The sequence below is a fragment of the Megascapheus bottae genome, chromosome 24, assembly GCF_031878675.1.
Source record: "Megascapheus bottae isolate mThoBot1 chromosome 24, mThoBot2.hap1, whole genome shotgun sequence".
In the NCBI taxonomy this organism is placed as follows: Eukaryota; Metazoa; Chordata; class Mammalia; order Rodentia; family Geomyidae; genus Megascapheus; species Megascapheus bottae.
In genome coordinates, this window is record NC_143532.1 from 25,606,478 (window position 1) to 25,628,596 (window position 22,119).

General features: G+C 44.0%; 1 protein-coding gene across 1 annotated transcript in view; it reads right to left on the reverse strand.

Annotated features, from left to right (window-relative positions):
- Nucleotides 1–6,130: 6,130 nt before the first annotated feature.
- Nucleotides 6,131–22,119, reverse strand: part of C24H16orf78 (chromosome 24 C16orf78 homolog) — a 105,195-nt gene continuing 89,206 nt past the window's right edge. The window contains exons 6-8 of the mRNA XM_090357673.1: nt 11,299–11,334; nt 9,601–9,847; nt 6,131–6,417 (exon numbers count right to left, since the gene is read on the reverse strand). Coding sequence (XP_090213799.1) covers nt 6,270–6,417; nt 9,601–9,847; nt 11,299–11,334 — 431 coding nt within the window. The 3' untranslated portion in view covers nt 6,131–6,269. The remainder of the gene's footprint in view (nt 6,418–9,600; nt 9,848–11,298; nt 11,335–22,119) is intronic.

A 22,119-nucleotide genomic window follows, 5' to 3' on the forward strand; every position in this document is an offset into this window, starting at 1 on the left:
CTTAAAGGTTCTTACTAGTTTCCTGTCATCCATACCCCTAACTTGCAACTCTCAGTCTAGCTGCCCTGAGCTGTCTCTGGTTAAACTTTGTGATTCTCCCACAATGCCCCTGTGTGTCTTTGGCATACCATATTGATCTAATCTTCTAGGGCTCCCTCGGGTACCGGTCTTGCCTTGGGGGTACCAACACACCACCCAGGACCAACAGAATAGGCAGAAGAAGTAGCCAGCTTGGAGGATGAGGGGCACAGAGGGTATGAGGCTTATCACCTTCTCCTGAAGTTCAGACGCTGACTCAGAAGAAGAAGAAAAAAAAAAACTGCCACCATGTTGCTGTCACACTCTGCCAACTACCAGGAAACCCAGTCAAGGTCCAAAGATCCAACATCTCAGCATTGTTCCAAATGTTTCTTCTCTGTATCAGTTCATTCAGCCAATAACTGTTAAGTAGCCTGCCACTGGGATTTGGAGGTGAATATAGCAGACACAGACCATTGTCTTAGAGCCAATAGACAAGGAACCAAGAGCCCCAGAAACATCAGCCAGTGGTAAGTGCAGGGAAGCGCGTGTGCAGGCTACTCTAAGAGTAGAGAGGCCTAACAATTTCTTCTCAAAGATGCAGGGAGCTGGCTGCCCTGAAGCCATGGCAATGGGAATCAGAAGTCTTCCGGTGGATTCTAGAATAGATACTAAGCACTGCTAGACTGGTGTTAGAAAATCAGTCCTCACCTGTGAGGCAAAGACAGGGCTGGGGCTCTGAGCACAGGTGGAGAAGCACTCCAGGAAGAGGTGGTGCCCAATCTAATCATGGCTGTACACGCTATAAGCATGATCCTTCCGTCTGAGGCTGCCATCAAGATGTTCCAGCACCCTCCAGTGAAGTGCTTTCTGTGTAACGTGAGACTCTTCCTTCCAACCAACTCCCACATTTCCTGGTGGAAGCTCTTTAAGGCCTGGACAGCATTGGCTGGCATTGTCACTCACTTGCTAATTCTATTTCACTTCCTTGATTTTTCCTCCTCAGAAAGTTGGTGAGCTGCATCCTACTGTGGTTTCTACTCTCAGTGGTGGTCTATCTGCTCTACTTCATGATAAATTCTAGGAGAAATCGAATTATGTATAGGTCTTCTCTGCCTAGGGAGGATTCTAGTAAAGATATAAACCAAGAAAATAAATATTTGGCATACGTGTGACCACCCTCAAACTCAGTGACCATGGAAGACATTATTAATCGATTGTCACACTCTCTTCTGCAGTTACTGGACAAGGTTTGAAAGCACCTGCTCAGGTCTCCCCCTGGCTATCCTCTGAAGAGCACACCTTCTCCGAATTGTTTCCTCAAGTGGTCCTTTGCACTTATGTTTTATGTATTTTAAAAACACGTATTTAGATCTATTTCTTTTAACTAACCTGTAAGCTCCTTGAGGTGAAAGACTAATTTTTTTTCTCATTTCTGTATCTCTGGGGCTGAATGCAGTCATTATCATGTAAGAAGAGCTCAAGAAACAGTTGCTGCAAGTTGACCAATCCCTGGGAATGAGTGCTTCAAGGAGGAGTCTAGCCTTCTTGTTCATACCTGGTCTGAAACTTCCTGTCTTCTTGGGCGTGTCTCTACTCACTCTTTTCATTTCCTCAGATGGAATTTAAAAACAAAAGTAAAGGCATTTTGTAGACCTGTATCCCAGTGCTGACTGGTGTGATTATGGGGGCAGTTTCTCCCTTTCCTCTGCACTAGAACTGGGGCTGTGTGAACAGAGCTTTTGTTCTTGGGGAGTTTCTTAGGGTTCAGGACAAAGCCTGCATGTGGAGACTGCAAGGGAATTTTATTTTGGACTTACAAACCGGTTTATGATGGAGCTAGGGGGCTGGTGTTTGGTGTGGGCCCAGAGATTCCTGGAAGAGTTACTCTGACTTCTAGCTTGCTTCAGAGCAGCAGCAACAGCAGCTCTTGGGACCCTGTGGGAAGGTGGCCTCTGCTGGGCTGTCTGTCCTAGATGTGACTGTAGCCATGGACTGTTTAGGATGAGGCATTTTAATTCCTTCCTTCTCCCTCTCCCACCTCCAGGGGGAGGGAAGGAGAAGGCCCTGTAGCCTTTGTTGTTCCTACAGTTGGGGGATAGAGCTCCCTGGAGCCCTGTTTCTCCCTCTGGCCCACTTTGACCAGTGGAGCCTGCCTAATGCATCCTGGGGGAGGCTGCTGCTGCCTGCTGCCTGGAGCAAAGCAGCTTGTGATGCCCTGCTGAGGCAGAGGACCCAGCCAGGCTCATGGGAGAGAGTGGGTGAGTGTGTATGTCCACACGTGCACTCACATGCATGGAGAAATGGCCACATGGGATGGTAGGTTGTCTGCCACCGATCCTAGCCAGGGTATGCATGGAGGCTGTATCCTTCACTCCCTCCCTTCTTCCTATTTTCTATACCCTACACAGTCCAATTCAAATGTTTCCATCTTCAGGATGCCTCTGGTGGCCCACCTAGGGCCAGGATTTCTTAGTGAGTCTCCTGAGTTCTCACCTTCTTTTTGCCCCTTCCAATCTGTGGGTGCTTTTTGCTGAGTAATCACTCATTACCTATCCTTCTTACCTTGTGATTTCCTCCCGATGAGAAGCTCAAGGTGGTCATTTTGCCACCTCTCCTATTCTTCCTGCCTTGCCTTCCTGACCCTTTCTCCTATAATGGTACCTATGGTAGCCATTTGCCACGATGGCCTCCAATGCCCAATCCCTGATCTTCACACCACCATGCTCTTCTTTCCTACTGATCATGACTGAGCTCTGTGCTACATGAGACATAGAAAGGCTTCTGGAGTGAGGCCCCCAGGGAGTCTCAAGCTCTTACCTACTCTCTTATGCTTGCTCTGTAGAGGCTGCCATGCTGGCAGGATACTCAAGCAGCCTTGGAGGCTATGCAGCCACAGTCAGACTCAGGGAGCTACAGTGAGATCCAGTCACATTAGAAGTGGATCATCCAGCCCAGCTAAGCCTGCCAATGGTGGTAGTTCTGGCACGAAGCTGGACTGAACCTCACAAATGTCCCTGAACTAAAGCATCCCAGATGCACTGCTCATGAGTTCCTGACTCAGAAGATGCTTGAGAGGGTGATGGCTTCCTGTGGCTTGGTGAGATTGTAAGTGCCCCAGAGCTAAGAGGAGAAGTGACTTTCCTGTGTGCGGCCTTGGTAGAACTAACTCTATTCTGGGCCACAGATCGAATGCTGATCTCCAAGAGAACCACTCTCTGGATTTGTACCTTGAGCAGAGGTACTAGAACCAGCACTACTCAACATATCTCATAACACACACACACACACACACACACACACACACACACACACAAGCAAAAACAAACAAAAAGAACCCCCAAAACCCACACTTTTCCTTTTTACCAAACCAGGCATCATCCCTAGAACTATGTTCCCATGGCCAATTTGGTTGCACTACTCATCAAAGGCCTGCTGTGTGCCTTGAATATAGGTCATTGTATGTTGGATAAATTAAACCACAAATGTGACTAGCATCAGGGCTATTTATTAGAAGTTGCGTGTTGTTCATATTCTTTAAGCCTGAGAACTTGTGAGGCCCAGTTCTCTGAATTTCTTATTCTGGTATTCATCTTCCCAAAGGAGAGCAGTCCCGTGCTTGCCTACCTGTCACAAGAAGTGTTCCCATTTCAGGCCAGTGGTAGCTGTGTCTGCGTACATCTCATCTACCTTGGTAGATGAGACCAAGAGTGTGCAGAGATCTCCTCCTCACTTCTGGGACTCTTGCTCTAAGGCATCTCCAGCTTTCTAACCTGCCTGTATGGCTACCCCCTTGCTAAGTTGCACTTCTTGCCCTATCTTTGGAAGGATTGAAAACTCAGAAGAGGACACATCCAGTGGCCCTCTGCTGGTTTGTAAGTAGCTGGACATGTGTGCACCCAGTTATGATTCAGGATAGAAGACCCTGCTGCCCCTCAGATGGACTGTTCTGCCTGTAGCTGGGAGATGGCTGCTGCCAGGAGAGCAGTTTCTGCTGTGATCTGGTGCCACCTGGTGGTACAGAGTAGGATACTTATACTGGGGTGAAACCAGAACTGTTTTAGTAAAAACACTATAGTTCTTTTCAACATGTACTCTTGATGCTGATGGAGATATGGTCTCACTATGTATACAAGGCTGTTGTGGCTTAATTTTACTATTTTATATTTTTTTATGTTTACTTTGTAGTACTAGAGGTTGAATTCAGAGCCTGGAGCTTGCTAGGCAGGTGCTCCCTCCTCCCATCTCCCCCTCTTGTGTGGTGGGGATTATAAGATTCTATCACTATGCCCAGCCTTGAAGGTACTTTAACCTAAAGTAATTTTTTGACATACCTATACAAAAGCCTTCCCCTCCAGCCTATTTCCCTATTATCATCTGACTTCTAACATCATAGATCAATTGGGCCTGGACTGAAGGCCAAGTTAATGAGATTACACTGGTGCTATTGATATTTTCCCACCTCTGCACCATGCGGTATGATTCAGTTTCATTTTTTCTGCCACAGTCAATGACTGTAGTCTGACCTGGCAGTTGGTACTTGGACCAGTTCTACTTTCGGCTGCACTGAGTAAAGCAACCTTAGAGAACTAGCACATGTCTGTTGGTGTGTGTGTGTGTGTGTGTGTGTGCTCTGTTACACGTTCTCTATGTGTCTAACTTGTAGGCCCAGCAGAAGTGCAACACACTCAGCAACAGCCAGTTCTGCTCCTCCCCCTCCCCCCCTCCCCCCAGGCACTCAGGTGCAGGTGTCCTTGTACTGCGACGTGCTTTGTCAGTGACAGTCTCTGACAACTGAATACTAGTGTCCATTGGCCATTTGGATAGCCTTTTTCCAGTAGTTCTTGTGCTCTGTCCAAGATATCTGCCACTTTTTCTTTTTTCTTTTTTTGTTGGTCATGTGTCTTGAACCCAGGGCCTAGGTGCTGTCCTTGAACTTTTTGCTCAAACCTAGTGCTCTACCACTTTGAGCCACAGCACCACTTCCAGTTTCCTGGTGGTTAGTAGGAGTCAGGCTCATGAATTTTCCCGACTGGACTGGCTTCCAACTTTGATCCTCAGGTCTTAGCTTCCCAAGTAGCTAGCATTATAGGCATGAACCACCACAGCCTGACATTTGTCCATTGGTCTCTTTCTAGAAGTTTCTGCCATCTGTCCAAGATATCTGCTGCTTTTCTATTACATGATCTGCCCTTTTCATACTTTGTGGGAGTTAAAAATGGATAGGAAGTCGGGGGTTTTACTGTGGATAGGGTGTGATTCAATGTGGTCAAATCTGTTGCGGGCTCTTTTCTGGAAATGGGGTTCTAGGAAGTTTGCTCCTTATGCACTAGGAATTGGGGCAACAGCTCTCATTTTAATGGAACTTTTAGGTACCAGAACTTGATGTCGGCCCACCTGGGGCTAGCCTTAGTGGATGAGAAATAAAGGCACAGAGAGGTTAAAGGAACTGGCTTAAGATTACACAGCTAGTACATGGGGCTGGTGAGAATCAAATTTACTTGAAAGGCTGATGGGGACGAAAGGGTCTGGGCTTGAAGCCTCAGACGTCAGGGGTCCTGGAAGACATGATGGGTAAAGGCTGCTGCTCTGAAAGGCCCTGCGAGATTGACCTGTCAGTTGTTATACAAGGGGGCCAGCACCATCTATCCCAGACCTGTCATTTTGTGCCCTCATGACCAAAGGAAAGTTGCTTTGCCCCCTTAGGCTGCTTAGGTTCAGGAAAGAACGAATGTTGCCAATGTCGAGGCCCCTGTCGGCTTTGAAAGGTCCCAGAGTGAGTGGAGACCCTGTGGCTGTGAGCATCTAACACAGCCCTAGAGTTCCTAGGTGCTGACTCAGCCTCTTCTCTCCTCCCCACCCCCATTGCTCCGGGATGAGCATTGCCCTGCACCTACAAGGGCCAGCTCCCTGCAAAGCCTGGCTCTATGCAGGGATGTGTAGGTTTCCAATCAGAGCTGTGTGCCATGGTTCTTCTTGAAACCCCTGTCAAGACTATTTTCTCACTTCTTCCTAGGAAGAGGGCTCTCTTCCTTTGTTGTAAGGAGCACCCTGATTTCTCCCAAAGCTGCTTCACAGGTGGGGAGGACAAAGCCTACACCAGCACGAGGGGTCATGCAGTTAGGGCGTGTTTTCCTGTCTACGGTCTAAAAGATGCCCTGGGCCAGGCTGCAGGGTGGGCTGCAGCTACACAGGGGCGGTAGCAGAGCCCAGAGCAGAGGGAGCCTGCGGGGGGGGTCATTGCAGAGCCCCTAGAGGGCTATGCTGGGCATCCGGTCAAACACCTTCTTGGCGTCTATCTCTGCCTCCACCATGTGGGGGTGGATATCCACGTCCATCCCTGCATCTTTGCAGAGCTTCAGCAGGGTGCGAATGTTGTTTTTGGACAGGCGCAGGTATCTGTGGGAGAGAAGGAAGGCAGCAGGCATCAGACAAAAGGGGGGCCTCCTTGGAGCCCCAGTCTCTTGTATTTGTGAGGTTGACAATGGGGTTCTCTGCAGAGGTGCTAGGAGCTGCCTTACAGTGGGGACTCTGAGGGATGGTTTTGCTGGCATTAGTGTAACACTCTTCTCCCTGCTTCCCCACAGCTTCTGAACTTAGCCCAAGAGCAGAAGTTGGCAGGAAGTGAAGTTATACAATAAAAGGTATTCATCTGGGAATTATCAACTAGGTGGGGGTGGGCGATCCTATTCTGAGGACTCTTAATTAAAATGTCACAATTCAAATGGCATTTAGAAGAAGCTGCCACATGGCTTTCACAGGAAGCTGACTGGGGGAATTCCTCTCCCCCTCCCCACCCCCGCACTCTTTTCTGATCTTGGGGCTTGAACTCAGGGCCTGGGTGTTGTCCTTGGACATTTTTGCTTAAGGATAATGTTCTACCACTTGAGCCACACATCCACTTCTGACTTTTTCTTTTTTCTTTTTGTAGTTAATTGGAGATACAAATCTCACAGGTTTTTCTTGCCCAAGTTGGCTTTGAACTGTGATCCTCAGATCTTGGCTTTCTGAATAGCTAGGATAACAGGTTCAGCCCCATTCATCTCTCTATCGGTACATGCACACCTTTAGAAGCCACTGGCCAGGTGGTATAAATCCACGAGTGTGGACATAATAGCTGGGCAGCTTTAGGTGTAGATGTGTATATTTTGTGTTAATAATATCCAATCAAGTTGTTAGCACATTGATTCAAAAAATGTTTTTTGAAATCCCACACTTGGGACAGATGCTGAAGATGGAATTGATTCCATCTCTCCCACTTGATCCAGAAAGTCTCTGCTCTGGGGCCAGAATCCCTGACTCCACAATTGACCTTGACCTCTGTCCCAATGTCAGGGGTGTGGAACCTTCCCCATATAAGCTGTTTATACATCAGAATCCTTTGGTGCATGACAGGACATTTTATTTATTTATTTATTTATTTATTTATTTATTTATTTATTTTTGCCAGTCCTGGGCTTGAGCTCAGGGCCTGAGCACTGTCCTTGGACTTTCTCAAGGCTAGAGCTCTACCACTTGAGCCTCAGCACCACTTCTGGCTTTTTTCTATGTATGTGGTACCGAGGAATCGAACCTGGGTCTTCACGCAAGCTAGGCAAGCACTTTAACCACTGGGCCAAACTCCTGGCCCAACGACAGGACATTTGTTGCCCACAGCTTTCTTGCTGGGAAAATTGTGTATGGCCTGTGAGTATTGTTATAAATATCGAAAAAGCCCTTGGCAAAAAAAAGTTCCTCCATCCCTGATAAGGCCTCGCTCGCTATTGTAGAGTCCTGACTGGGCACTCACGCTCCCCCTGTTTCAGCCTTCCTGAGGACGGGCACTGCAGATGTGTACCGCCAGGCTTGCCTGCTTGGAGTTATCTTTGGTATGACCTGTGAGACCCTCCGCTAGTTGGTTTTTGTTGTTGATTTTTTGTTAGTCACAGGGCTTGAACTCTGGGCCTGGGCACTATCCCTGAGCTCTTCAGCTACAGGCTAGTGCTCCACCACTTGAGCCACAGCACCACTTCTGGTTTTCTGGTGGTTAACTGGAAATAGGAAGCTCATGGACTTCTGTGCCAGGGTGGCTTTGAACTACCATCCTCAGATCTCAGCCTCCTGAATAGCTAGGATTACAGCCATGAGCCACTGGCACCCAGCGGTTGGTTATTATGTAACAGATGATATGGGAGAAGCTGCAGGTTGGTACAATGTGATTTTCTGCCCATTGGTAATGACATTTTGCCTTTAAGATCTTGCTGAGATTCACTCACTTTTCTTTCCAGCTCAGGTCCTTTCACGAGTCTCTCCTTTGTTCCCTGAGTTGCCAGCCTGGGACAATTTTACATATCTGTACCTCTGGGGAGGCTTTGTGATCCTACCAAACTTGATTCACCCCTTCTTCCCATGGGTTTCTGATGGCTTTGTAGATGTCTCTTCAGATATTCTGCCTCCTTGTGGGGGGCAGGGGTGGGGAGGTAGGAGTTCTGTCCAGGTATCTTTCCTCCTCACCATGAAGCCCAGGTAAGGCTGTCAGAGCCAATGAGAGGTACCCAGCACAGTACCCTAAACTAGGGCAGTCAATGGGACTGTACCTGTCCACCTATGAGCAGGTACCCATTCTGATTATCTGCCCCCTTACCAGTCAGGGAATGGCAGCCACTGCCAGCCCACAGGTGAGTTCAATGATGAGTTTATTACTATCAACTGCAGAATGATGAGCACAGAATTCTGTGGTCTCTATTTCCCCCTGGCTAAATAGTTTAACTAGTCAGCTTTGCTCTTATAGCAAAGAATAATGACGGATTCATGAGAGATATCTTTGGATTTTTTTTTCCGTGTGTGCAGAGGGAACTCAGCTGTATGGCATTACTAAAACCTAGTAAATCCTGAGAAATAGAACAATGCTGGATGCTAGAGATTTCAGGCCTGAAATCTTAGCTCCTCTGGAGGCTGAGTTCTGGGAATCACCGTTTAAAATCAGCCTGGGCAGATACATCCTAGAGACTCTTATCTCCAATGAACCAGCAAAAAACTGGAAGTGAAGGAGTGTCTCAAGTGTCACATCACCAGCTTGGAGTGAAAAAAATCACATGAGAGCGCCAGGCCCGAGTTCAAGTCTCAGTACTAACATAGCAAACAAATAAACACAGAGAACAAGCAATCAAGTGGAATCTTGGCTAAGAACAACCAGCCCCAAATGGCTTCATACCTTGTTCATGGTCGCTTGGGAGACTAAAACCCCAAACATATAGCAGGGATGGGAACCATTTAACATTAGCATAAAGGATCTCAGAGGGATTTCCTGTTAACTCAAGGCAACACGAGCTCCACTTTTCCTTTTGGAGTAATGCTTATGGTCTCTGGGGTAGATTGGAAGAATCCTGTAAACGCCAGAGTTGTGGCTTTAGAATCTAACAGCATCTAACACAGCAGGAGGCAGCTAGGAAGGTTAGCCTGGAGCCTGGAGTGGTCTTTTGGGACCAAGGGTCACAGCTCAGGCATATTGAGCATACCCTGGGGTTTCCAAGGGTCCGGACAGAGCTGCTGTCAGCTCCAGCGCCCATGCCCTAGGACCCGGGCACCTGTGGGGCCGCTCACCGGCAGCTCAGCACCTCCTCTGGCTTGAGCATCTTCACGCTCTCAATCTTGGGCTCCGTCCCCTTGTCCATGAGTGTCTTCAGCTTGCGCTCGTAGGTGTCAGGAGCCTTGGCTGTCCAGTCTCTCATGATGTTCACCCTGCGGCCACTGAATATGCCCTCCTGTATCACGGGGTCCAGGGATGAGCTTTGCCGACGGTAGGGTCGCTGAGTGGACTCTAGAGCGATTGCATCTTTGATGTCTAAGTCTGAAATTGGACAGATGTCACCAGGGAGTTAGATCCTGGGACAGTGAGAGGTGGGGCAGGCAGAAGGGGACTGGGATGAAGATGTATATTTAATATATATATATGTATATATATATATATTAGCTGGGCCCTGGTGGTGGCTCAGTTCACACCCAAAACCCTAGCCACTCAGAAGCCTGTGCTTAAGGATTAGTATTCAAAACCAGCCCAGTTATAAGAAAGTCCATGATACTCTTAGCGACAACTAGCAAAAAGGTGGAAGTAGAGATATGGCTCACGGGGGAGAGCATGGCCGTTGAGTGGGAAGATGACAGGACAGTGCACAGACCCTGACAGCAAGCCTTAGTACTAGCACATAATTTTGTTATACTCACATTATTGTGAGCTTTGCCTACTTTTTTGGTACAGTCTGCTGATATTGAGTATGATATTGCTATGGTCTACAATAATGGAAGTAACGGTAAGACTGATTTTTAAAAATCCATTATTTCCTAATGCGATACACCTTTGTTCTCTTGTAGAGCTCTTTCTGCAGTTGAGTTTTTAATTTCTGTTTGTGGTGGCACTGGGTTTGAGCTCAGACCTTTGTGCTTACGAGGCAGGTGCTTTGCCACTTGAGTCACCACCTTAGTGCTTTTCTTTGCTCTGGTTATTTATTTTTTTTTAGATAGGATTTTGCTTTTTGTCTGGACTGGCCTGGACTGTGATCCTTCCATTTATGTTTTGCCTCAGCTGATGACATGTGCAGGTTGGTTTGGGGTTTTGCAAACTTTTTTTTTTGGTCCAAGCTAGCCTGGAACCAAATTCCTCCCAATCTCACATAGTTGGGGTGACAGGGGTTCATGCCACCACACTCTGCTGTTTGATTGAGATGGGGGCTCATGACCTTTCTTGTCAGCCAGGCCTGAAACCATGATCCGCCTGATCCCTACCATTACAGGTATGATCCACCACTGTGTTATGTTCTTAATTTTATATCTGAAAATATCGTTCATTCACTAACAATTGCTTTTCTGTGGTTTGGGGTAGGCTTTATGCAGTACGGTCTTTACTCTCAGCCTAAGTACCACCTTAGGGCTGGTGTTAGTCTAATTCCTTTTTATTTGTGAAGCAATTCTTCTCTGAGAACCTGCAGAAATCTTTTCAGCTAAGTTTAGGGATCTTCGCAAGATATGCCCAAGGGATGAGTGCAGGCTTCCAAAAATTATAGAAATGGAAGGACAGTGGTCTAGAGACAGCATGACTCGCCCAAGGTCTCACATTAGAAATGTGGCTGAATCAGGACTGTTTATACCCATTATGGCATGCTGGCCTGGCAGCTGCCCTTCACAAGGTGATAGGGTCCCGGTTTTTGTATGGTGGGAACTGGTACCATGCCCCAGGTGAATAATGGTCTGCATGTCCTCTTTGACACAGATGGGACTCTCTTGGAGGAAGGGTCATGAACTTTCCTGGGATGTCTGATCCTCTTCTAGATCCAGAGGTACCTATATTGGAAAGAACAAGGAGAGTGTTACAGGTATTTCCAATTCATGGGCTTTCTAGAGGAGGAAGGAACTAGAACCTGCACACATCATATCCATTTACTACATGAGAAAGCTGATGAAGGTTAGGTCACATGACCAAGACCCCATGTCTAGTGGTGGCCCATGGCATTAACTCATGCTGATACCATTTGTCTGGGAACATAACATACCCCTCTATTCTTGCTCTATACCTGAACAGATAGGTTTCTAGTGGTCCAATTTTGGTGCCTGGGGCTGACAGTAAGGGCTATGGTTCTCGAACCCACTGCAGCAGAAATGTGCAGTGACCTGGTTTAGACATGGGGCATGTGGAAACAACCCCCCCCCCCCCCAGTTTCTAGGAACTTGCCACTTGCTGAAATTTGCACTGGAAATGTGCTCTGATTGTTTCCTCTGAAACTTTTTACCAGAATCCGTCACCTAGCATCCAAAGTGACCTTTTGACTTTTCTGAAATTCAAACCCAATTTGGAAACTTCCTCCCACTTTCTGCCATTGTAATTCAGTGAGGTTTATATCTTAGAAAAGCCAAACAGAAACTTCTGCTTTTAGCCAAGGTGAGGTATTAGGAACTGAAACTATTAGAAACCATTTTCTAAGCAATTTTTAAAAAATGGCCATGTTGGCTGGGAGTTTGGCCTAGTGGTAGAGTGTTTGCCTAGCATGCACGAAGATCAGAGTTCAATTCCTCAATACCTCATACACAGAAAAAGCTGGAAGTGGTGCTGAGGCTCAAGTGGTGGAGCTCTAGCCTTGAGAAAGTCCAAGATAGTGCTCAGGCTCTGAACTCCAGCCTAAGACTGGCACAAAAAAGGGTCATATTGTAGGAACTGTAGTTTTCAGACATTGGGAACAGAAAACACAGGACACAAATGGGGTGAGCTCTGTGAGCATCCTGGTTAGCTGCAGGAAGGCTATAGGATATGGAGGAGGTTTAAGAGTCAATAGTGCCCTGAGCTGGGGAGAGAATCTATAACCCAGGTAGAGCAGGGTGGTTAGAGCAGGTGAGAACGGCACAGATGACTTCAGAGGGAGGGGAAGGCTCCCCTCAGGTGAGTCGGGATAAGCCCACACAGAGCAGGGGGCCAGCAATCTCAGTGTGTCTGTTCTATTTGCCAAGGCCACGAACATTTCAAGGAGAGATACAGAAGGTTGCAAGTCACCCAAATCACAGTTCTAGAGAGGATGACAATGTGTGAAACAGAGAATACACACGACAGGATTACTAATGGATAACACTGCAGAAGAAAGTGTTAGTAAAATTAAAACACAGTGATAGAAACTATACAAGGGGGAGGAAATGGGGACAAAAACGTGAGAAGGGGTATCAATGTGTGAGAAGTAATGCACCTACTATTTTGGTTAATATAACTGTAACTCCTTTATATATTACCCTGACAATAAAATAAAAAAGTAAAACACACACACACACACACACACACATACACACACACACACACACACACACACACACACACACACACACACACTATACAAGAAAAGTCACAAGGAGAAAAGACTGAAAGGGAAAACCAGTGACGTGTGGAGCTTTAAGTATGTAGAATTAGAATTGGGGAACTTGAAAAGGCTGGGAGAGAAAAATAAAAACCAGTATTGGAAATTTCCCAAATTTGATGAAGTCTAGAACCAAGGATCTCAACAAACCCAAGACACAAACAGAAGAAACATGAAACAAATAGCAGTAAGACTAATCATTCTTTAGTTTCTTAAAGGGGAAAATCTTAAAAGAAGGCAAAGGAAAAGGTATATTGTAAAGAGATAGATTAGGATGACAGCCAAGTTCCCACTGAAGAAAGTGGGATAGCTCATTATTAAAAGAAAGAAAAAATGGTCAGCCTAGAACTCCACACCCAGGCAAAGTTAACGATCAAAAACAGAAGTGAAATAAATCTTCTATGAAAACATAAAATTATGTGAACTGTCTGTCACCTTTGGGTGACAGACAATGCCTGGGTCCAGAAACCTAGATCTATGCAAAGAGATGCCAAAGACTAGAAATGCAGATAAACACGTATGTCTTCTTTTAAATGTCTCTTGAAAATGTGAATTAAAAAATATTTATTTACTTTTGTAATTCTGGTGATTGAACTCAGGGCCTTGTGCTTGCTAGGCAGATGCTCTGCTACTTAACACGTGTCCTGATTTGTTTGTTCTTGTTATATTTGAATAGTATCTCACATTTATGTCTAAAAAGATCTGGAGTATGATCCTCATATTTATTCATATGTTTTTGCCAATCCTGGGCCTTGAACTCAGGGTCTGGACACTGCCCATGGGCACTTGAGTCACAGAACCACTTACAGTTTTTTTCTGTGTATGTGGTACTGAGGAATTGAACCCAGGGCTTTGTGTATGCTAGGCAATCACTCTACCACTAGGCCATGCTCCTCACCCCCATGTATTTATGCTTTTCATGTACCTGGGACAACAGGTATTCACCACTGTGCCCAGCTTACTATTGTTTGAAATAGAATTGTGTGCATTTTTTGCCTGGGTTTGGGCTTAAATTTCCTGACTTCTGCTTCCTGAGTAGCTAAGATTACAGATATGAGCCACCTGTGCCTGACTAAAAATATAGTGTTTTGAAATAAAAAAAATTAGAAGGATGTGTTGTGGAATTTATAACATATGGAAAACTATGTGACATCAAAGCATAAAATCTGAGAGAAAAAAATGAAAACATATTATTGGAAATTATTTTTTATGCTTTCCATGAAGTGAAGTTGGGCTGAGATAAATGAAAGATGTGTGTTTTATCATTTCTAAATCAATCACTGAGATTGTGAAACAGAGTTATGGCTTATAAGCTAAAAAAGAAGAAAAGGAAACAGAAATAATACAAAATAATACAAAAGCTTTCAGGCAAAAAGGAAGTAACAGACAATGAATAAATATCAAAATGTTAAATGAAAACACAGTGTTATCAATAGTTTCATACAGTGTAAGTAACTACTTTGATTAGAAGGCTGAAAGCCAGGTTGAACAAAATACTCACTTTAATTTTTCTAGCTGTACGATGGGACAAGTATATGTACTTAAGAGGAATATATATATATACATACATATATGAAATGACTGTGACAGGCAGCTTGGTAAACATGCATCACCTTGCTTAGTTATGTTTTGTATGTGTGCATGTTTGGACAGTGTGTTTACCATCCCTTATAAGTACACAGTACTGTATTTTACACTATTGTCCTATGAACATACAATGACCTTACATTAGACCTCCAGAATCTACTCATAATTGATACCTTGTACCCCTTTACCACCATCCCAGCACTGCTAAACACTATTGTACTCTGAGTAGATGCTGTATACAGGGGCAGGGACAGCCAGCCAGTATTTATTTGCCTGTCTCTGATTTGTTCACTTGGCACAGTGACCTCTAGCTTGGTCGACACAGGACTTGCTTCTCTTTTGTGATTGAATGGCCTTCCGTTGTATGCACACACTGCTTCTTTTTAATTCATTGATCTGTTGATGGGCACTTTGCTTAATTCCATTTCTTGGCTGCTGTGAGCAGGGTTGAGATGAATGTAGAGGAGTAGATGCTGCCAAAATACTGACTTCACTTCCTATGGCACATACTCGCAAGTGGGATTGCTAAATCATTTCATAACTCTGTCCGTCACTGCTTTTGTTTTACCTTTACAAGGAAATTTTTATAGGATTTTCCAAAAGTCTGTGACAATTTACCTTCTCGTGACCAGCATACAAGATTTCCTTTTCTCTACACCTTCTCCAACACTTCCCCCCTCCCATGGTACTAAACCTAGGGCCGTGGGCTTGCTACTGAGGTACATTTAAAACAACCCCCAGCCCTTTGTGCTTTGGCTATTCCTTATTTTGTGTGGTACTGGGGGTTGAACTCAAGGCCTTGTTCTTGCTTGGAAGATGTTTTTCTTCTTCATCCACATATCCAGTCCCTTTAACTCATTTTGAGATAGAGTCTCCTGTGTATTCCTGTGTCTGCCTGAATCACCATCTTCCTGTTGACACTTGTCACCTAGCAACAGGCATGGGCCACTACATCCAGCTTTCTAACAGTTGAGGGGAGGGGAATCTCACTAACTTTTTACCTGGACTGGCCTAGATATGCAATTTCTACCTTCCGAGTAGTTGAAAACAGGCAGGAGCTTGGCGCTTCTTTGTCTCTGACATTAATGAGGTGGTATCTTCTTTTTTTTTTTTGCCAGTCCTGGGCTTGAGCTCAGGGCCTGAGCACTGTCCTTGGACTTTCTCAAGGCTAGAGCTCTACCACTTGAGCCTCAGCACCACTTCTGGCTTTTTTCTATGTATGTGGTACCGAGGAATCGAACCCAGGTCTTCATGCATGCTAGGCAAGCACTTTAACCACTAGGCCAAGCTCCCGGCCCCGGTGGTATCTTCTTGTAGCTTTGATTTGTATTTCCTTGGTGAGTGATGATGAGCACATTTTCACATACCTGTTTTCACTCACATATCATCTTTGATATGTAAAAATTTTAGGTCATTTATCCATGTGTTTTGTTTGTAGGTTTTTCTTATTGAGTTGTATATATTTTGAATAGGAACTTAACCTTTCTGTTGTTGTGGCAAATACCTGAGAAAATCAAGCTTGAGAGAGTTAACGTTTATTTTGTCTCAGAGCTTCAGAGGTTACAGCTTTGGGGCAGGTGACTCCATTCTTTCTGGGTCTGTGGCAAGGCAGATAGGCAGAGTTACTCATCTCATGGTGGCCAGGAAACAGAGGATCAGGAAGGGGTTGGGGCCAAGGTCCTTTTCCAAGGCATATTCCTAGTTATCTACATCTTCCAACTGAAGTCCTGATCCCTGACAGAATCAGCTCAGAATGAGTCACTTCATGAGATCAATTCATAAAGCAGAAGCCCAGCTGCTGGAGAACAAGACTTGCATACAGGGCACTGTCAGGAACACTTTACAGCCAAAAGGAGAGCAGAACAGAGTCCCTCACCATGACCTTGACCAGTCCCAGAGACATCAATCACTGTGGCACATGGCATTGTGTCCCATTGCCCCAGGAAGCTTTGCCTTTGAACAGTAGACTGATGATTGATCCCCAGAGGGAGGTGTTGAAATGGGCTCCCAGTCAGAGGGGTTAAATATCAGCACAAGGAATACACAGAGAGCTCATACAGGCTTCGTGGAACCCATGGTGCCTCTGAATGGGTCTGGGGATTGCTATGGCCTTCAGGCTGTCCAATGATCTTGAGTGTCATGTAGCTCTCTCCTACAGACACCTTATTAACCCCAGCAAAACACGTGCCAGGCAGTGTCTCCCTTGGGACACCTCCTGTCTAGTGGGAGCTCTGCTTGCCTTCTTATTGGATATATCTTTGCTGTTTTACTTTTCTCCCTCTATGTCCATGGACTCATTTTTTGAAACCATAGAGACAAGAGTTGCATTTTTCACTATCGAAATCATAACACAAATCTGTTATCAGAATTGGTATTAGGGAGTGGCTTGTAGAATAATTTTGGAAATGTTCTTTCTTCTTAAAATTTTTGGAAAGTTTGAGAAGGATTGTTAATTTTTTTTTCTTTGTGGGTTGTGGGGCTTGAATTCGTCCTGGGCACTGTCCCTGAGCTCTTCAGCTCAAGGCTACCACCCTACCCTTGAGCCAAGCCACACTTCCCATTTTTCTAGAGGATTAATTGGAGATAAGAGTCTCAGGTCCTTTGGTCCCTGGGCTGGCTTTGAATCTTGATCCTCAGATCTCAGCCTCCTGAGTAGCTAGGATTACAGGCATGAGCCACCATGCCCTCCTATATTAATTGTTATTTAAATGTGTCATAGAATTCACCAGACTTTTCTTTGCTGACAGACATTTGACTGTTGATTTAATCTTCTTGTTATGGTCTGTTCTAGTTTTCTGTTTCTTAATGAGTCAGGATTGCTTACCAGGTTTCATTTTCTAGGAATTTATCTATTCTTTTTTCTTTCTTTCTTTCTTTTTTTGGCAGTACTGAGATTTTTGATCACCTTGTGTTAAACTTGCTAAGCAGATAACCTACCACTTCAGCTATAGCTTTAACCATTCTGCTCATTATTTATTTTATTTTTGCTGGTATCAGGATTTGAACTCAAGGACCCTGCGTTTACTTGGCTTACTGGCTTGGCTGACACTGTATTCATTTGAGCCACACCTTCAGCCCTGTTCTTTTACAGGTTATTTGGGAGTATCACAGACTTTCCTATGGGCCTCCAAAACAGACTCTCAGTATCTCAGCCTCTTGAATAGCTAGGATTACAGACCTGAGGCACTAGCACTCAGCTTTTGTTATTCATCGGAGGGTTTCAAATGTGAGCCAGGCCAGCCTTCACTGATTATTCTGTTCATTTTTTACCAATAGCCAGGGTGATGGTATGTACCACAGCATTGCAGCTATTGCTGGCTGACATGGGGTCTTGCAAAACTTTGCCAAAACTTTTGGCTGGTGGTGAACTATGGCCCTCCTGAGTAGCTAGGATAACAGGTATGAGCCACCAATTCTGGCTTCTATTACTTTTAGGCATCAATATATTGTTGTATAATTATTTGTAATAATCCCTTACAATCCTATTTTTTTGTTGTTGTTGGTCATGGGGCTTGAACTCTGGGCCTGGGCACTGTCCCTGATCTCTTCAGCTCAAGGAGAGTGTTCTACCACTTCAGCTACAGTGCCACTTCTGGCTTTCTGGTGGTTAATTGGAAATAAGAGTCTCACAGACTTTCGTGTGTGGGGTGGCTTTCTACTGTGATCTTCAGATCTCAGTCTCCTGAATAGCCTAGATTATAGGCATGTGCTACCAGTACCTAGTACTTTCTATTTTTATTGTATCAATCATAATGTATACTCTTTCATTTGTGGTTTATTCATGTCTTTCTTGCTTCTTGATTAGTCTACTTAAAGGCTTCTTATCTCTTTAAAAAACCCTAACTTATTTCATTAATCTTTTTTGGTAGCATTTATTTCTGCTTGAAACTTTACTACTTTCTTCCGTTATCTTTGGGCTCACTTTGCTATTTTTCTAGCTCTTAAGGTATAAAGTTGGCTTCATTATTTGGTCTCTCTCTCTCTCTCTCTCTCTCTCTCTCTCTCTCTCTCTCTCTCTCTCTCTCTCTCTCTCTCTCTCTAATATAAGTATAAATGCAACTGGCCTTGCAGTCATGCTCAATTTTGATATGTGGTATTTGCTTCAGTTTGTTTTGGAGATTTTAAAATGTACATTTGATTTCTTCCTTGATCCCTTAGTTATCCAGGAGGGAATTGTTTAATTTCCATGCATTTCAATAAAAAAATTCCCATTTTTTTCCTCCTGCTACTAATTTCAGATTCATTATCACTATGCCCAGAAAAAGATACTTGAAATGATGTAAATTTTCTTGGATTTGTTAAAAGGTATTATATGGTCTAACATATGACCTACCCTGGAAATATTGGATGAGCTTGGAAAACTGTATTCTGCAGCTGGTGGTTGGAGTGTCCACAGTGTTTTCTGAATCTGTTGTTTCCTTATTGATTTTTCTGTCAAGTTGATCTACCTCTCCTTTTATCTTTAGGATATTAAATTCTCTCCCTACCATTGTGTTGCTATTTATTTCTCCTCTCAGTTCTGTTAATGTTTGTTTTATCTATTCAGGGGATATGGTGTTGGGTGAATAAGTATTAGAACTACTAAGTCTTTTTGATGAATTGATCTTTTCATGGTTATTTAATAACCTTCTTGGGTCCATGTGATCTTTTCTTGTTGTTATTCTGGTGTTGGGCCTAGGTGCCTGAATCTGTTTTGCTCAAGGTTAGCACTCTACCACTTTAAGTCACAGTTCTACTTCTGGCTTTTTTGGTAGTTAATGATGTGAATCTCATGAACTTTCCTGCCTGGTGTTGGCTGTGAACTATCATCTTCAGATCTCAGCCTCCTGAGTAGCCAGGGTTACAGGCATGAGCCTCTGGTGTTCTGTTTCCTGTAACCATTTTGAAGATTATCTTCTTTCATCCATGATGGCCAGCATATTAGTTAAAGCTAAAATGAGCCTCTGGAGTGCAGCATATGGTTGGATTTCTTCTGGTGCCTTCATTCACTGTACTTTGATTACAGAATACTCTGGCTTGGATGTGTTGCCCAAATTCTTGCATTAGAGACTTGGTTTGCAGTGTGACTGGGTTGAATGGTGAGAGGTGAAGTCCCCGTCAGAGGAAGGTGTTGATAGGAAGCAAGTCTGTCCCTCAGGTTTCTTTCCTGCATCATCTACTTCCCTTCTGCATCAGACATGCCATGATGCTACACTGAAGCCCTCTTAGGTTCTATCACCATGTCTGGCACTTCTGTTGCCAGCACTGGTAGCCATACTACCCAGTTCTGGGTGTTATTTTCTAGCAGTAGAGAATGGACTGACCTACAGACATTCAAAGAAATAACTCCATTATTGGGTTTTCCGCTGTGGTCACCAGAAAACAACTTAAACCTCCAGAATCCTACTCTAACCTCCTAACAGTTAAGCTTTCATAAAAGGCAAAAAAACCCTATGATTTTTGGTTTTCTTCTATTTTATGTCCCCAATTATATTATTTATATATTTTCATCTTGTGTATCTATGAACAAATTACTATAACCGGAACCTTTCCTCTAAACATAGACATTAAGTGGACTTCATGGAAATAGAATCAACTGCTACCTGTACTACAAGAATTTGATTTTAATGTATTTATGCTTTACATGATTGAGGTAGACAATGGAAATTGTCCTAGTTAAAAGAATGGCTCTGTTAGGAGCAGGAAGCTCACACATGTAATTGTAGCTATTCTGGAGGCTGAGATCTGAGGACAATAGTTTAATGCCAGCCAAAGAAGAAAAGTTTGTGATATTCTTATTTCTAATTAGCACAAAGCTGGTGGAAGTGAAGCTAATGTGTAAAGCACCAGTCCTGAGCAATAACAAAGCCAGTGAGAATATAAAGTCATGAGTTCAAGCCTCAGTATTCAGAGAGAGAGGGGGGAGGCAGGTTCTGTGGGAGGGAGAGGGAGAGAAGGGGGAGAGAGATTGGATAGTACGTGGTAAGAACTAGATCTGGTGTTATCTAGCAGACTACTAGCCATATTCTACAATAATCTATGAGACTTCAAATAAGAAAACAAAGATTTAGAGTTTGTAAAAAGAGGAATTCTAATTGTCTTGATTGGATAATTAGACATTATATACATGTATTGAATTATAGCACTCTACCTACATTTTAGAATTATGAGTAACCACCATTATAACAATGTGTTAGTGGATGGATACATGGGATAAAAACATGGAAAGTGTAACAGCAACATCATCAGCTGGAGGAGAAGTCAATAGTTTGATACATATATGCAATTTAATATACTACTATTATATGACAGTTACCAAAAGGTGGAAAGCAAGTTTTATGTTACTCATTGTAGTTTGTTTTTTCCTGTAGTTTTAAATATTTGTTTTTTATTTATATTTGCTTTTTTAAAAAAATTGATCATGGGGTTGGAACTCTGGGCCTGGGTGCTGTCCCTGAGCTCTTCTGCTCAAGGCTACCTCTCACTTTGGCTCTACCAAAAAGGGGGAATGATTTATAGGCCACTATTATAGTACAGTGTTTGGGATTTGATTATATTTTTACTTTCTACATGTTTTATGCCTTTTTGTTTTTTAATGTTGGTAGTATCCTTTCATTTCAGGCGAGGAACTTCTTTTTTGCCTCTGTCTCCCGCCTCTCTCTCTCTCTCTCTCTCTCTCTCTCTCTCTCTCTCTCTCTCTCTCTCTCTCTCTCTTTCTCTCTACTGGGGTTTGAACTTAAATCTCTACACTTGCCAGGCAACCACTCTACCACTTGAGCTACATTTGACCCATGCCCCTATCCTTTTGGCTCTGGCTATTTTTGAGATAGTGTTTTTCTTTTGCCAAGATTCCCTGGACTGTGATTGCCCCATTTATGCCATAGTCAGGATGACAGGAGCATGCCTCTACAATCAACTATTTATTGAAATGGGGGAATATCTCAATTTTTTCTTATTGCCTGGGCAGTCCTCAAACTTCAATAATCTCAATCGCTGCCTTCCAAGTAGATAGAGTTACAGATGAGAGCCACTGTGCCAGACTTCAGTGGTGTCTTTGAATTCAGTGATTCTTTTTTTTTTTTGCCAGTCCTGGGCTTGAGCTCAGGGCCTGAGCACTCTCCTTGGATTTTCTCAAGGCTAGAGCTCTACCACTTGAGCCTCAGCACCACTTCCGGCTTTTTTCTATGTATGTGGTGCCAAGGAATCGAACCCGTGTCTTCATGCATGCTAGGCAAGCACTTTAACCTCTAGGCCAAACTCCCGGCCCCATTCAGTGATTCTTTTATTTGAGCATCTTGCCTGTTAACATGCTTTACTGAATGTTTATGTTTCACAGAAGACACTTCATTCTTTATCTCTTGGACTTCTTCTTTTTTCTTTTTGTACTGAAGATGGAAATCAAGACATTCCTTTACCTTGTGAGTGCTCTACCACCTGAATGATGCCCACAATCCTTTTGTTTTTGTTTTTCAGATAGCTCCTTGATAGAACTTTGCCCAGGTTGGCCTTGGAGTATAATCTTATCTCTGGGAGGGACCTGGGGTTATAGGTGTGAACCACCATGTATAGCTTATTTTGAGTTAAGGTTTTACAAACTTTTTTCCTTTACTGGCCTCAAGACACACATCTCCTGTTCCTGGTCCTGGTTGTTTTTTTGTTGTTGTTT